This window comes from Varanus komodoensis, unplaced genomic scaffold (genome assembly GCF_004798865.1).
Source record: "Varanus komodoensis strain SLA01 unplaced genomic scaffold, ASM479886v1 scaffold26, whole genome shotgun sequence".
In the NCBI taxonomy this organism is placed as follows: domain Eukaryota; kingdom Metazoa; phylum Chordata; class Lepidosauria; order Squamata; family Varanidae; genus Varanus; species Varanus komodoensis.
The window spans coordinates 13,949,153-13,961,561 of NW_025335684.1; the positions used below are offsets into that span (position 1 = coordinate 13,949,153).

The 12,409-nt window shown below is 44.0% G+C and overlaps 1 protein-coding gene across 2 annotated transcripts in view; it reads right to left on the reverse strand.

Annotated features, from left to right (window-relative positions):
• XPO6 (exportin 6) overlaps window positions 1–12,409 on the reverse strand; it is a 64,384-nt gene that overhangs the window by 16,446 nt on the left and 35,529 nt on the right. For both annotated transcript variants that reach the window (XM_044433282.1, XM_044433281.1), the window contains exons 10-13: window positions 11,198–11,307; window positions 2,782–2,890; window positions 1,893–1,985; window positions 327–396 (exon numbers count right to left, since the gene is read on the reverse strand). In XM_044433282.1, coding sequence (XP_044289217.1) covers window positions 327–396; window positions 1,893–1,985; window positions 2,782–2,890; window positions 11,198–11,307 — 382 coding nt within the window. The remainder of the gene's footprint in view (window positions 1–326; window positions 397–1,892; window positions 1,986–2,781; window positions 2,891–11,197; window positions 11,308–12,409) is intronic.

The window sequence follows — 12,409 nt, forward strand, 5'->3', positions numbered from 1 at the left end:
AGACTGAGAGTAGGAGGAGGAAGAGAATGATATATTTTGAGTTCAGTGTAAAAATGGGATATAAATCTAATAAATAAAAAAGAGGACTTGCTTTTTTCTTCATTCTTCTCCATCTTTTTTTTAATGTGTCATAACTTTTTAAATCATAAACCTGTAGGCATGGACTGTCTTGTTTTTACTGACAGTAAGTAAACTGCTCCAGGTTATAGAGCAGGTTAGCAATGTTTTAAATAAACCACCAATCAAGTGGATCAGTACAGCACTACAGAAATACAGATTAAACAGCACATATTTCTGAACTTTTAGTTAAAGGAAGTTCATCTTACCATTCCCAGAAGTGACTACGAACTGTTGGAGTCCCAGGTATACATCCAAATTCTCTTGGAGAACTGGAAACTGAAGATGCAAACCATAAACACGAAAGTTTCAATTACTGTGGAAATGAAACGATCCTGTGGTTTCAAATCTGGGCCTAAGATCAATTTCTCTCTTAACGGGTTTCATGGGCACCGAAATGAAAGGAAACCAAGTCTGAAAGCTTGGTGCTGTGTGCAACAGTCCCTGGGCTCCATGGGGAAGACCAGGTAGAACATCTCCCTGCTGCTGCTCACAATAGATTTCAAAGCCTAGCCCTGTCTCTGTCTGGGGCCAAAGAAAGCCACTCTGCATAGCGTATGCCGATCCTGAGTCCAACCACAGTGTCTTCATTCCCTCACGTATCTGAATGTGAGTCACGTGCCTGACAAAAGATGGGCCTGAAGTAATACTCATCTTCAGTACTATCCCCTAGAGCAGCGTGTTTCAACTGCTGATCTGCTGGCATTTCCTGCCGCTCTGTGAAAGAGCTGCTGTCGTCTGTGCGCATGACAGCCGCATCCTGCTTGCTGAAGACTAGCGCAGGGGCTAGCTGTGCTCTCCCCCTGTAGATTCCCTGACTCTTCCTCCGCTGAGGAGGCCGGGGAGGGGAAAGACCACTCAAGGGGAGCCGCGCTGTGCCGGTCTGCCCTCTGGGGCCTTTCTCTGCTGTGTTTTCTGCTGGTAAGGGAAATACTGAGGCATGGTTGCACCGAGTGTGTTTTCTCTGCCAATCTGTGCTGGTGTGTATGGGGGTTTGAGTGGATGATGTTCATTGTATTTCAGTATTTAACATTATGGATAGTATTGTTTTAAGTAACTTTGTTTGATTTTGTATTGCTCTGTTGTTAATATTGTATTTGAATTTATATTTGCTATGGGTATAGTATTGCATTTATATTGATTTTGCATTTTACTGTTGTAAATTTTAGATCAAGTATTCTTGAAAAGAAGCAACAGCAGATTTTGCAGTAGCCTTATTTGAATTAAATATTGATCTCTAAAAATGTAAGTTGCATTCAATTACATTTAATTTCAATATTTCATTCTTTTATTAGCATTTTTATTGCTCAGTTTCTGGTTCTTTTAGAGAATTTTCTTTGTTGGTATTATATTAAAAAACTAACACACAAAATACTGTATTATGCTTTCATAATGCTTTCTATTTCTGCCTCAGCAGTCTCCAAAATAATTTCCTATTTTTGCTGGTCCCCAACTGTAAAAAGGTTGAAAACCACTGCTCTAGAGGGTCTACATTTCACACGTCTCCATTCCAGACCAGAAAGGACTGTGTTCCGCCGTGTATGCCACAGATTCGCACATCTCTTCCCAAAGTCTGCTATCTGAGATGATGCTTAATATGGGGCAACGGTAATTCTGAGGGAACTCACAACCCTGTTTTCTCTTTCAGGGAACCTAGCCAGTTTCTTCTCACTCCTATGCCACCTTAGATCACAAAGCAGGTCTGAGAAGCAGCAGTGAAGTGGCTCTGAAGCTCTTGGGAACAGAGAGAGCAAAAGATTGTGCTGCCTCCTTACCAGGGTAGAGAAGGCGTGTGTTGGCAGCAGCTCCATAACTTTGGCCACTACTTCCAAGCTCTGGCGTAAGTACCGCTGCCACTCCGTCTGTTGCTGGAGGAAAAAATACCAGGATCAGCTATTTTACATTCTTCAAATGACTATAATGCTTGACCAGATCTCCACATGCAGCAAAATGGGGTGACAACGTCCTGAAATAATACAGTGGATTGTACAACTTGAGAATCTGGGTGGACAATGCTAGTTTTGAATCCTCACTGCTCACCACTCCACCAAAACTCCCTCTAAGTCCAGAACTAGCATAGATGGAAGAAAATTCCTAACCTGCTATGCACCCCATTGTGCTAAATTTCTATTTGCAGATCTTCCTTTCCTTGTACAGGAGAATGTAGAAATGACCTCAGAAACTTCCAAGACAGCAACAGACAAAATTTACAAGCTTGCAGGCCTGGGAGCATGATGCAAAGAGGTCAACAGATCAGCATCAGAATCTTGTTCTAAATATTTCAGCAATGTAATTGCTTGACTTTGCACATGCATTTAGATTGCACAACATGGAATTGTAGTGTGTAGTTGTCTCAATCTACAGTTCAGGCTGTGGAAAGAGAATGGAACCCTCTGTCTTGCTCTGTGGTTCCGGTCACTCAATTTGGTGCTGGCAAAAATAACTACCACCACCACGAGTTTGCCAACATTGTTACAGAGCCTAAGGAAGGCCAAATTTGGCTTGCTTCCCAGCTAAAGCTGGACTTTCTATGGTAGTGGTTTGGACACATGGAATGCTGTGCACAGGGGGACCAAGAGCTAAAAATTAGTCTCAGGGCTGTCTGAAGTTGCTCCCCAATGAGACAAACTAAATCTTAGACCTACGGGGGTCTCTGTTTCTTACATCATCATCCAGCGTCTCATCATCCAGTTCTTCTAATTGGGCCTGGTTGTACCTGAATTGTATTCTATTCAATACCTCTGTCAGCAGTAGAACTAGGGCATCTTCGTACCTGTGCAAGAGCAAGGAGGGAAAAACATGTCATACTCTTGTTATTACCCTCTGAGCCTCCCTCACAGGTGGCACTTGAAAGAAGTCTTCAGGTAGTGATTGTAGTGCCTGGGTCAGATCAGGCAAGGTGCTCTGTCAGGCATTGCGATTGTACATTCAGGTACAATTCTGCACTTCTACTCTGAGCTCCAGCTGGGCACATTTTCAGTGCTGGCAGGGGATCTCAGTGCAGTGTGCCGCCTTGAAGACTGAAATATTGGAATAAATACAGTGTGTATGTTCAGAAATCCATTCTACATTGCCTGTCCAAGTTCAGGAACTTCCAAGCACCAACCCTTTCTTCTTGAAGGCCCACAGAGCTAAGTCTATTCCTATGACCACGTTCAAGACGACAAGGGAAAACTTGAGTGTACACAGTGCTTTCTATGTTCCTGGCTGTAATGTCGGAATGAACACGCATGTGCATATTCATATTATTCAGAGCAACCTTCTGGGTTGACCAACTCCCGTGTACACCATTAGATTGTAATGTAATCTCTGAAACAGAGTCTTCAGGTCATGAGTCACTAGCATCATTAAGGTGCCTCATGCAGAGATCTTATGTATGAGATGATAAAAGTTCTGCTTTGAATAGGCATGTTTCCTTGCCAGTAACTGTCATTCTCCAAGTGGTCATCTGTGCGTTCACACATGTGAGCTCTTTGTGGAGCGGTTTCGAGAAGTTTCCAAAGCTGACTGATTACTCAATCAGTAAGTAATCTGTAAGGTGTGTCTGTGGAGACTGGCCCACAGACACACCTAGTGTCAAGGTGGGGCTCCTGCCAAGATCTCAGTTGTGAACGTTAGACTGCCACATAAATGAATGTCTGAACAGGAGACGTGTCAACGCGATGTCAGAAATATGTATATGACACCTGTGGGGATGATAGGTGGGTATGTGTGAATGCAAAGATGACCACTCACAGAATGACAGTTTCAGGTAAGGAAACCTGCCTTTATTTGTTGTGGTCTCTGTGCATCACACATGCACAGACTGGCAAGTTTACCTTATGGAGGACGATGTCACTCAGTGGAGTAGACAGGAGAGGACAGTTCTGCTGAATGCGCAGTCCTCTCTAGCTCAAACATCAAGATAATGGCGAATGAAGGTTGAGGTATTTGACTGTAACACCACTCTATAGGGAATGGTGAGAGACACTCCTGACTATAAGGTCATGGAGGCTGAAGTAGCTCTGGTAGAATGTGCTCTAATGAAGCCAAACAGAGGGAAATCAGAGAGTTCATAGGCCAGTGTGGAGTATCCATTTAGAGAGCTTCTGGGGGGAAATAAGCATTCCATGGTATTAGCCACCATATGCAATGAAGAGTCTCTGTGATTGTTGGATTGAGTCCTAAATTTGTAGAAAGTTAATGCCCTGTGGACATCTAGAGAATGGAGGGTCATCTCCATGGGGTTAGAAGGATTCTGAAAGAAAGCCGGTAGGACAATGGTCTTCTGGATATGGAAGGAAGGCATTTTTAGGTAGGAAGATTAGGTCAGGGTGCGATACAACCTTGTCCTTATGAAAGGTGATATAAGGGTCTATTTGAAGAGCAGTGAGTTCACTGGCTTGATGGGCAGATGTAAGGTCCATCAAGAAGGCAGTTTTCCAAGAGAGGAGGCAGAGATCTGTCAATGCCTTAGGTTCAAACAAAGGCTTGGTGAGAGCATGAGGGACAACAGAAAGGCTCCAGGACAGAGCAGTTTGTCTGACAGGTGGGGCTACATTAAAGATGCCCTTGAGGAATTTTTGAATGAGAGAATGGGAGAAAGTCGATCAGTCTTGGATCCGAGTATGGAAAGCTGAGATAGCAGCTGTATAAACACAGATGGAGCAAGAGGTGAGACCTAGTTTATATCAGGAGTTGAGAACGATCTGGACAGGAGAAGCTGTAACTGGAGAGAAACCATGCGGTTGTTCAACTGCAGAAAATGCCGTCCACTTGGCATTCTTCAATTTGCAAGAGGCTCGAGGGAGGCATCTAGAATGTGCTGCAAGTTGGGGGGGATGTTCATTAGTGATGGGGACATGGGTGAATTCTTCATGCGGTTAGCTTGAGGGTGTTTACGCTGGGATGGAGAACTGTTCCCCCAATCTTGAGAGAGAAGATCAGGATGGGTTGGAAGATGAATGAAAATCCTTTAGAGAAGTCTAGCAGATGGGGGAAAGCAGTGTTTTCTGGGCCACCAGGATGGAGTCCATGAGATCTCGATAGAGCTTCCTGAGGACTTCTGGAAATAAGGAAAATGGAGGGAAGAGGTAGAATGGGTTGCCATTTCAGAACAGGAGAAAGGCATCCCCAGTGATCAGGTGCCTCTCCCCGCTCTTGAGCAGAAGTGGGTGCAAACAGTGCTGTACTGAGTAGCAAATGGGTCCACTTGGGGGACACCCCATTGGTCCCAGAGAAATCACAGAAGGGTGCAGCTCCCACTCGTGATATTGGGTGAAAGTTCTGCTTAGAGAGTCCATTAAGACATCGCTGGTCACAACATAAATAGTGACCATCATGGTATGGCAAGTGGTACACCTGTGCCAGATCTTGGTGGCAGGAGAAGTGAGGCGGCTTGACCTGGTCCCACCCTGTTTGTTTATATAGGCAATCACTGTTGTGTTGCCTATAATGATCTCTATGTGATGGTATGGGATAATGGCTTGGAAGGCAACAAGGGCTTTCTTTACAGCCAGGAGCTCTAGAAAGCTGATGTGAGGCCTTGTGAGGACTCCATCTGGCCTGGATGGTAGAATGACCACAATGGGCTCTCTGACTGAGAAGGGAGGCATGTGTGGTTATGGTGAGATGGGGGTCTTGTGGGGGGAATTTGACAAGAGATGTGGAGTCTGGTGGAATGAGGTCTGGTCCTGGTATTGAACAATGTTAAGAAACCAGACCTGGAGAGGTCTCATATGTAGTTGAGTGAGAGGGATGAGAGGGATTGATGAAGATGGTAGGCAGAGGATGTGCTGGATCATTGTGGCGGTCACTGAATGAGCACTGACTGGCCAGAGTAGATAGTCTGTCCTGGAATAAAAAAGCCTTCACAGAGGTAGAATTGAGTCGAGCTCTGATGAAGTGGATCGACCGTGTAGGAGAGTCAGATTAATGTAGAGATCAAGTTGTTTAATTTGAAAACATGCGAAGTCAGTGGCTTGTCAAGAGGCTTCTTTGGATGGCGCTACTATAAGCCAGTAAATCTAGATAGGGATATCCATGGACCTATTGAGATGAAAGTGGGCACAAAATGCAGCCGCCATGCATTTTGTGCATATATGGGGAACAGCTGCCAGGCTGAAAGTGAGGACAGTGAATTGGAAGGGTTTATCATTCACCTGAAAGTGGAGGAAATCCCTGTGAGATTCCTCAATCGAAATGTGAAAATACGCATCCTTGAGGTCTGTGGATGTGAACCAAACACCTTTGCAGAGTAGTGCGAGAACGGCATGGAGAGGAACCATTCTACAACATTTAGGTTTAACGTGTCAATTGAGAGCCCACAAACTGAGGATTGGACAAAGGCCTCCATCTTTTTTAGGGGCCATAAAATATCTGGAGGAGTCTCAGGCAGTGCATGTTCTATGGCTCCCTCCTGGAATAAGGAGGACATTTCTTCAGGAAGGGGCATGGAGGGGTAGTCCTTTTCATGATAGTAAAACATGAGTTTCAAACTTGATATGGTATTTGTGGAGAATTATAGAGAGTACCCACAAATCTGAGGTGATGGTAGCCCAAGAGTCAAAAAAGAACTGAATGGTTAAAATGTGGGGAGGAAAGAATAGGCTTCAAAGGGAGCCACATGTGCCTCCTAGTCATCTTGACGACTCCAAACTGGGTGGATCTGAGACGAGGGATCTTGATACTAGTCTGTGTAGTAGAACAATGGCACGGCATGTAGCAGTGGTAGCAGCAGGCCATGGCTGGTATGGGTAGGAAGGTGTGTGCCACTTATGAGAAGTGCAAGATCTCAAAGGTCGTGTCTGACTAAGACTCAAGCTACAGGCAGTGTTTTTCGCCGTTGAGACAGAGTCCATGCAATCATCAGTGGTTTCATGGACTGGGCCTGCCCCATCAAATGGCAGGTCTTCAATTCTTGTCTTTGCTTTGACAGAGAGGTCAGAAGACTGAAGTCAAGCAAAGTGACAAGGACCTTTTGCCCCTGCCATGCTTCAGGCTCTGCATTCTGCCTGGTGTTGTGTGGTATGGATTTCCTGTCTGGCCAGGTGAATAGCCTCGTTTTTTTATCTCATTGACCAAGTTTTGTGTATCTTTAGGAAGAGATAAGCCAAGGGACGCTACTCTATTTCATAGCATCAAATGATATTTAGGCCAGGATAGCTTGATAATTTGCCATCCTGATAGAAAGGACCACAGAAGAGTAGAAGCAGTGACTGATGGCACCACGGCATCTGCCTTCCTTGTTGGATGGGTTGGAATGTTCTTTTCTAGAGTGACTTTGAGAGAACTCGACGGTAATGGAATTGGGTTGAGGAAGGTGAAACAGAAATTCAGCGTCTTTCCCTTCAACTTGATACGAATTTTTGCGCTGACAAGGTGGAGGAGCCACCGATGCTGGAAATTTCCACTCATGGTGCACTGCATCAAGGAGTGCAGATAAGAGTGGAATAGTGGCCAGCACAGCTGTCTTGGTATAGACCACTACCGGTCTTTTGCCTGGCTAGACTCTTGTCTAGGATTGAGTCAGAGGCCATGTGCCATAGGGGAACCTGAGCAGAAAATACACCAGCGTCTTCCAGAGGACAGGAAAATCATGTGTAGGTTCCAGTGTATCAGGAGGTACAGTGGAACATCAGTTTGGAGAGCATGTAGCCGAGATGGATGTATAGTGTCCATGTTCAGAGTGAGTATGCTCAATTAAGTCTGAGCGATGGCTAGGCAAGCTAGAGCAAGGTGGTCTGCCACAGGATGGAGCTATTTATCTAGAACCTGTAGGAAGACAAGAAGGTGGGACAGCAAAACTGGGATTCGCCTGGGAAGAGCACTGATTGGATCCAGCTGAGCTCCAATGAGATTGTCCATGCCTGGAGACGACCAAGCCAAGGCATTCTCTACAGTAGTTCATATTGAAGTCCCCATGATGAGGAGGGGGTGTTCAGTGGGTTCTGCAGTCTCTCTCAGAGGCCAGTGAGTGAGAGCAGTAGCGGCATCTATCTTGCTCGGTACACAGAAAAATACTCTCAATAGAGTACAGAGAAATGTGTCTCCCTACCGATACTGGGTCTGGGCATAGTATTATTGCTGGCAACAGATCGCGAATTTCGCCTTCTGAGACCAAAGAACTTTACCGAGGCTGAGATTGAGGTTCATATATTGGTTTCAGTGGTGGGGCAGAAGGGTGACTTGGCTCTCACGTCAGCACCATGTCTTCAGCACATGGGAAGCCAGTGGTAGGAGGAATGTCCAAGCATTTCTGAGAACATTTACCACTCTCCTTCTCTATAGTAAGAGCGAGAGATTTTGGAGCTTCATTCTTTTTGCCCACTTTCCTTGGCTTCCCATCTTGGGTACTTTCGATGGGGGAGAATCTAAGTTTTCATCTGCATTTGAAGGCATAGGAGGTCTGAGGTGGATGGCTGGGCATCATGCATATGGAGGGCACAGCTCCACAATTCGCCTTTTTGACGGTCTGCCCAACGGTTTGGTGAAAGCCTGGCAAGAGTAGCAGGCGTCAACGACCTGAGTTTTCCTCCAGGCAGAAAAGGTGTAGGAAATGGGCATTCATTGGAGGACGTTTACTGCCACATGCCACATAATTACGGAACACGGTTATGAGTGCCATTTTGTCTATTCAATGAAGGCAGTAAGGGGAAGAAGGAGACAAGAATAATAACACTATTTTTTTCTTTTCTCTCTCCTTTTTTCCTGGTTCTAGTGAGAAGATCATTGGTAAGAACCACCCGACAATACAGAAATCTGAGAAGTAGTCGAGAGATGAACAACTTCATGAGGTAAGTGGTGGAGGAACTTCCCAATGTGCTTATAATGGCAGTTGAAGAAGAATGCAAATCTCAGCAGGAGCCTGCCTTCATGCTAGACACGTCTCTGGGCCATCCTCCCACCAAGTAATAATTAATCAGCTTTGGAATCTTCCTGAAACAGCTCCAAACATGTGTGCAAAGCCCACATGTGTGATACAGAGACCACAAAGAATAACTTATAAGAAATACTAATGACATCATAATCACAACAGCCAATCAGCATGCCAAGACTCTTGGTATTTATCTTTTTAAAACAAACAACTGGAAGAATGTGGTGGTTCCAAAGACAAGCAACTGGAAGAATGTGGTGGTTCCAAAGACAGGCTTGGAAAAAATTGTTGCTAAAATCTCAACAGATGGAGGCTGAACACAATTTGCAATGTCCTGCAGCACTTTCTACCTACCTGCATCATCAAGATTACGTGAAGTAAGAATTTGCAAATTGATTTACTCTGTGCAAAACATACAGGCTGCAGAACCCTTCCATTTCCTTGCACAGAACTTCAGACATTTAAGAGCAGAGGTGATGTTTTCAAGTCCGGAGAAGCCTGAGTGTACACATGAGGAATGCAGCCCCTTTACTACAAAAGCATAATTACTGTAGTGGCATTCAAACCAAGGGTGGGCAAACTCAGGCTCAGGGGCCACAACTGGCACCCCAACCCGGCACTTAGATTTTCCGCAGCTGGCCATGCTGCTTGGCCCCATCTCCTTTGCCCCGGCCCGTCTGATGGCTTCACTGCTTCTGTATCACTTTTCCCCATTCTAAATGCCCCAACAGCCTTTCGTAGGGCTTAGTTACTAGAATAAGAGCTTTAAGCTAAAATATGCTGGTATTTTTTAACTCTGCTTGCCACTGGAATATGCTTTGCTGCCCCTCAAAAAAAGCTTCCCCAGAAATGAATTTGGCTCCTGGGTTCCCCATCCTTGATCTAAACAGAACAGTATGACTTCATTCAAATATGCTTCTTCTGAGAAATGAGGTATTTACCAGCTGTAAATGCAGAAGTCAACCAACTTTCCCATGTCTATCCTTAGTTACAAAACTAAAAAAAAATGCAATACAGCAACATCAACCGCTGCCAATGACATAGCATGCTGCAGGAAGTACTTTGTGTCCTATCATTCTTGTGGAACATGCATTATCCTCTTCTCTAGCAGGTGTAAACAACTGAGCAAACCCTCCATATTGCCTTCAGAGTGACATGGATGACCAACTGGAGGAGAAACCCTGTGGCTATTTGAACATGGATTTCTCCAAGTTTAGAAATGTAAACATGAGAGCCTACACTTAATTAACAGAGAGATCTTTTAGACATCTTTCTCTCTGCATGGTAAAGAAGCAAGTATGCAAGCTTGAGTTGCATTCCTACTCTCATCCTGCAGACAATTCCAGGTTGGAAAAAAAAACTTTCTCTCTTAAGTGCAGAGAATAGGATTAGTCAGATAGTCACTTCAGACAGAATGACTGCCACTTTCAGACTAGACAATTTTTGTACATATGTTCTGCTAAAAGCAGGCTCAGACTACGCTGGACGGGAAGTCTGTTCCTGTGGTGTAACCACACTTACATGTAAACGTTCGCTTTACAACTTCCTGTTCACAAGGTTGCTGTGAAGTTACATTTTAAAGAAGCACATGCGTAGAAATAATTATGCAAACTTATTCCTCCTGTACTCTTACAAGCAACAAAATCAAGGCTTCTATTCTATGTGCAACTGATTTTCCAGGCTCCAATTCTCTGCAAGAATTCAGAATAGTTCCATTCCTAGCCATACTGGTTCTGGTTGCTAAGTCAAAGCAGTAGGAGGTGGTATGACCGTGCTGCTTTAGACTGCAGGTGGGTAATGACTTAAAAATATAACTTCATTTGAAAAGATTATTTCTTAAAACTTGCTAAATTTAAAATTTTAATATGGGAAGCATTCAAAGATATCTTACAACTACAGTTTAAAGTTGTATAGTACATTCTGCCATCTCATTCTGCTACATGGATAGACTTGTGTCTCAACACCATTATCTGAAGCTAAACTTCTCCTGATAATCTGCTACCCAAACTGAACATTATACATAAAATAAGTGATTCTTTCTAGCAGCAATCTTAAACACAAGCACAGAAAGCCTTAAGGTCACATCTTATGCTGCTAGCAAAAGTACAAGGCTTCAGATCACAGCGAAGTCCTCAAAGACTGATAGGAAAAATACCTAACAAGTAAAAATGACAACTTATTCAATCAAGGCATAGTTCACTGCATAACACAATCCATATTGTTTACCTATTGAGTACTGCTTCTTTATCTGCCAGACGACTCTTTATTTTACCAGTCAAGTAGTCCAAGAAGAGAGCCCAAATGTCTAAGCAGGAAAAGTAACCTTCATGGGTAGGCTGAAATATGGAAGTCAACAACATAGGTATTAGTAATAGTACACATTGAGCCATCATTGTAATAGGTACACCCTGAGAAACTTGGGTTTTCTTTTTCTTCCAATACTTTCTTCAAAGGCCCACCTAGCTTCTTCTCAAAGAGCATGACCACCACTCCACCCCAACCTCTCTTGGCACATTTCCGATGTTCCCATTATTCAGCAGCAACCAATTTTTTTAAAAAAATCCCAGGTTCAGCTCTGCACTGCAGTACAATCTTCAGTACAATCCACATTTGGTTGTGGAAAGCAAGTCATTGCATTTGCTTTTTTTCTCAACGTAACTGAGGACAGACTACACAATATCATAGTACACAATGGGGAGGGCCAGAAGTAGGCATACAGTACTGCTCAGGTCATGGAGGACCTCATAAAGACGATGAACTGAAGCAGTTCATCTTGCAAGCATTTAACATTGGTGCTAACTAGAATTTATGTCACAATGACAGGGACAGGTTCCTGGATTGTTGTAACATTGATGGAGGATGCTTTGGGCATCTAAGAGACTACACATGAGTACTGTATTTCCACCTTTGGGCTTATACATATATTCACTATTATGCAAGAAATAATCCTGAAGGTGAAAAAGACAATACTTTCCTACTTACTTGGTACATTTGATTTGGCTGGCACATTTGCATCTAGAAGCAGAGGCAGCATACCTCAAGAAGAATAATGGGAGAGAACTATGGCTTCCATGTCCAGTACATGCACTTCTCACAGGCACCTAGAGGGTCACTGTGGGAAGCAGGAAGCTGGGCCAGTAGGCCTTTGAGCTAATCCATCAGGCCTTCCTTATAGTCTTATTTCTTTTTAACAGAAAGCTTTGTGAAATTTATGCCCTGTCCTTCAATAGCCAATGAATGCTAACAGGGTTCACTGCTTCCAAATGAATCTTCGCACATGTTCAGAACCTTCTGCACATCTTCTGATTCTCTTGCCTTCAAGGAAGCTAAGGCAATGGTGAGCCAAGAGCCTTTTAGTGATGGCATTCAATGCTTGCAACTGACTTTTCAGGAAGGCTCACCAGTCCTTTCAGTGCTAGGGAGAGCCCTTTTAATTTG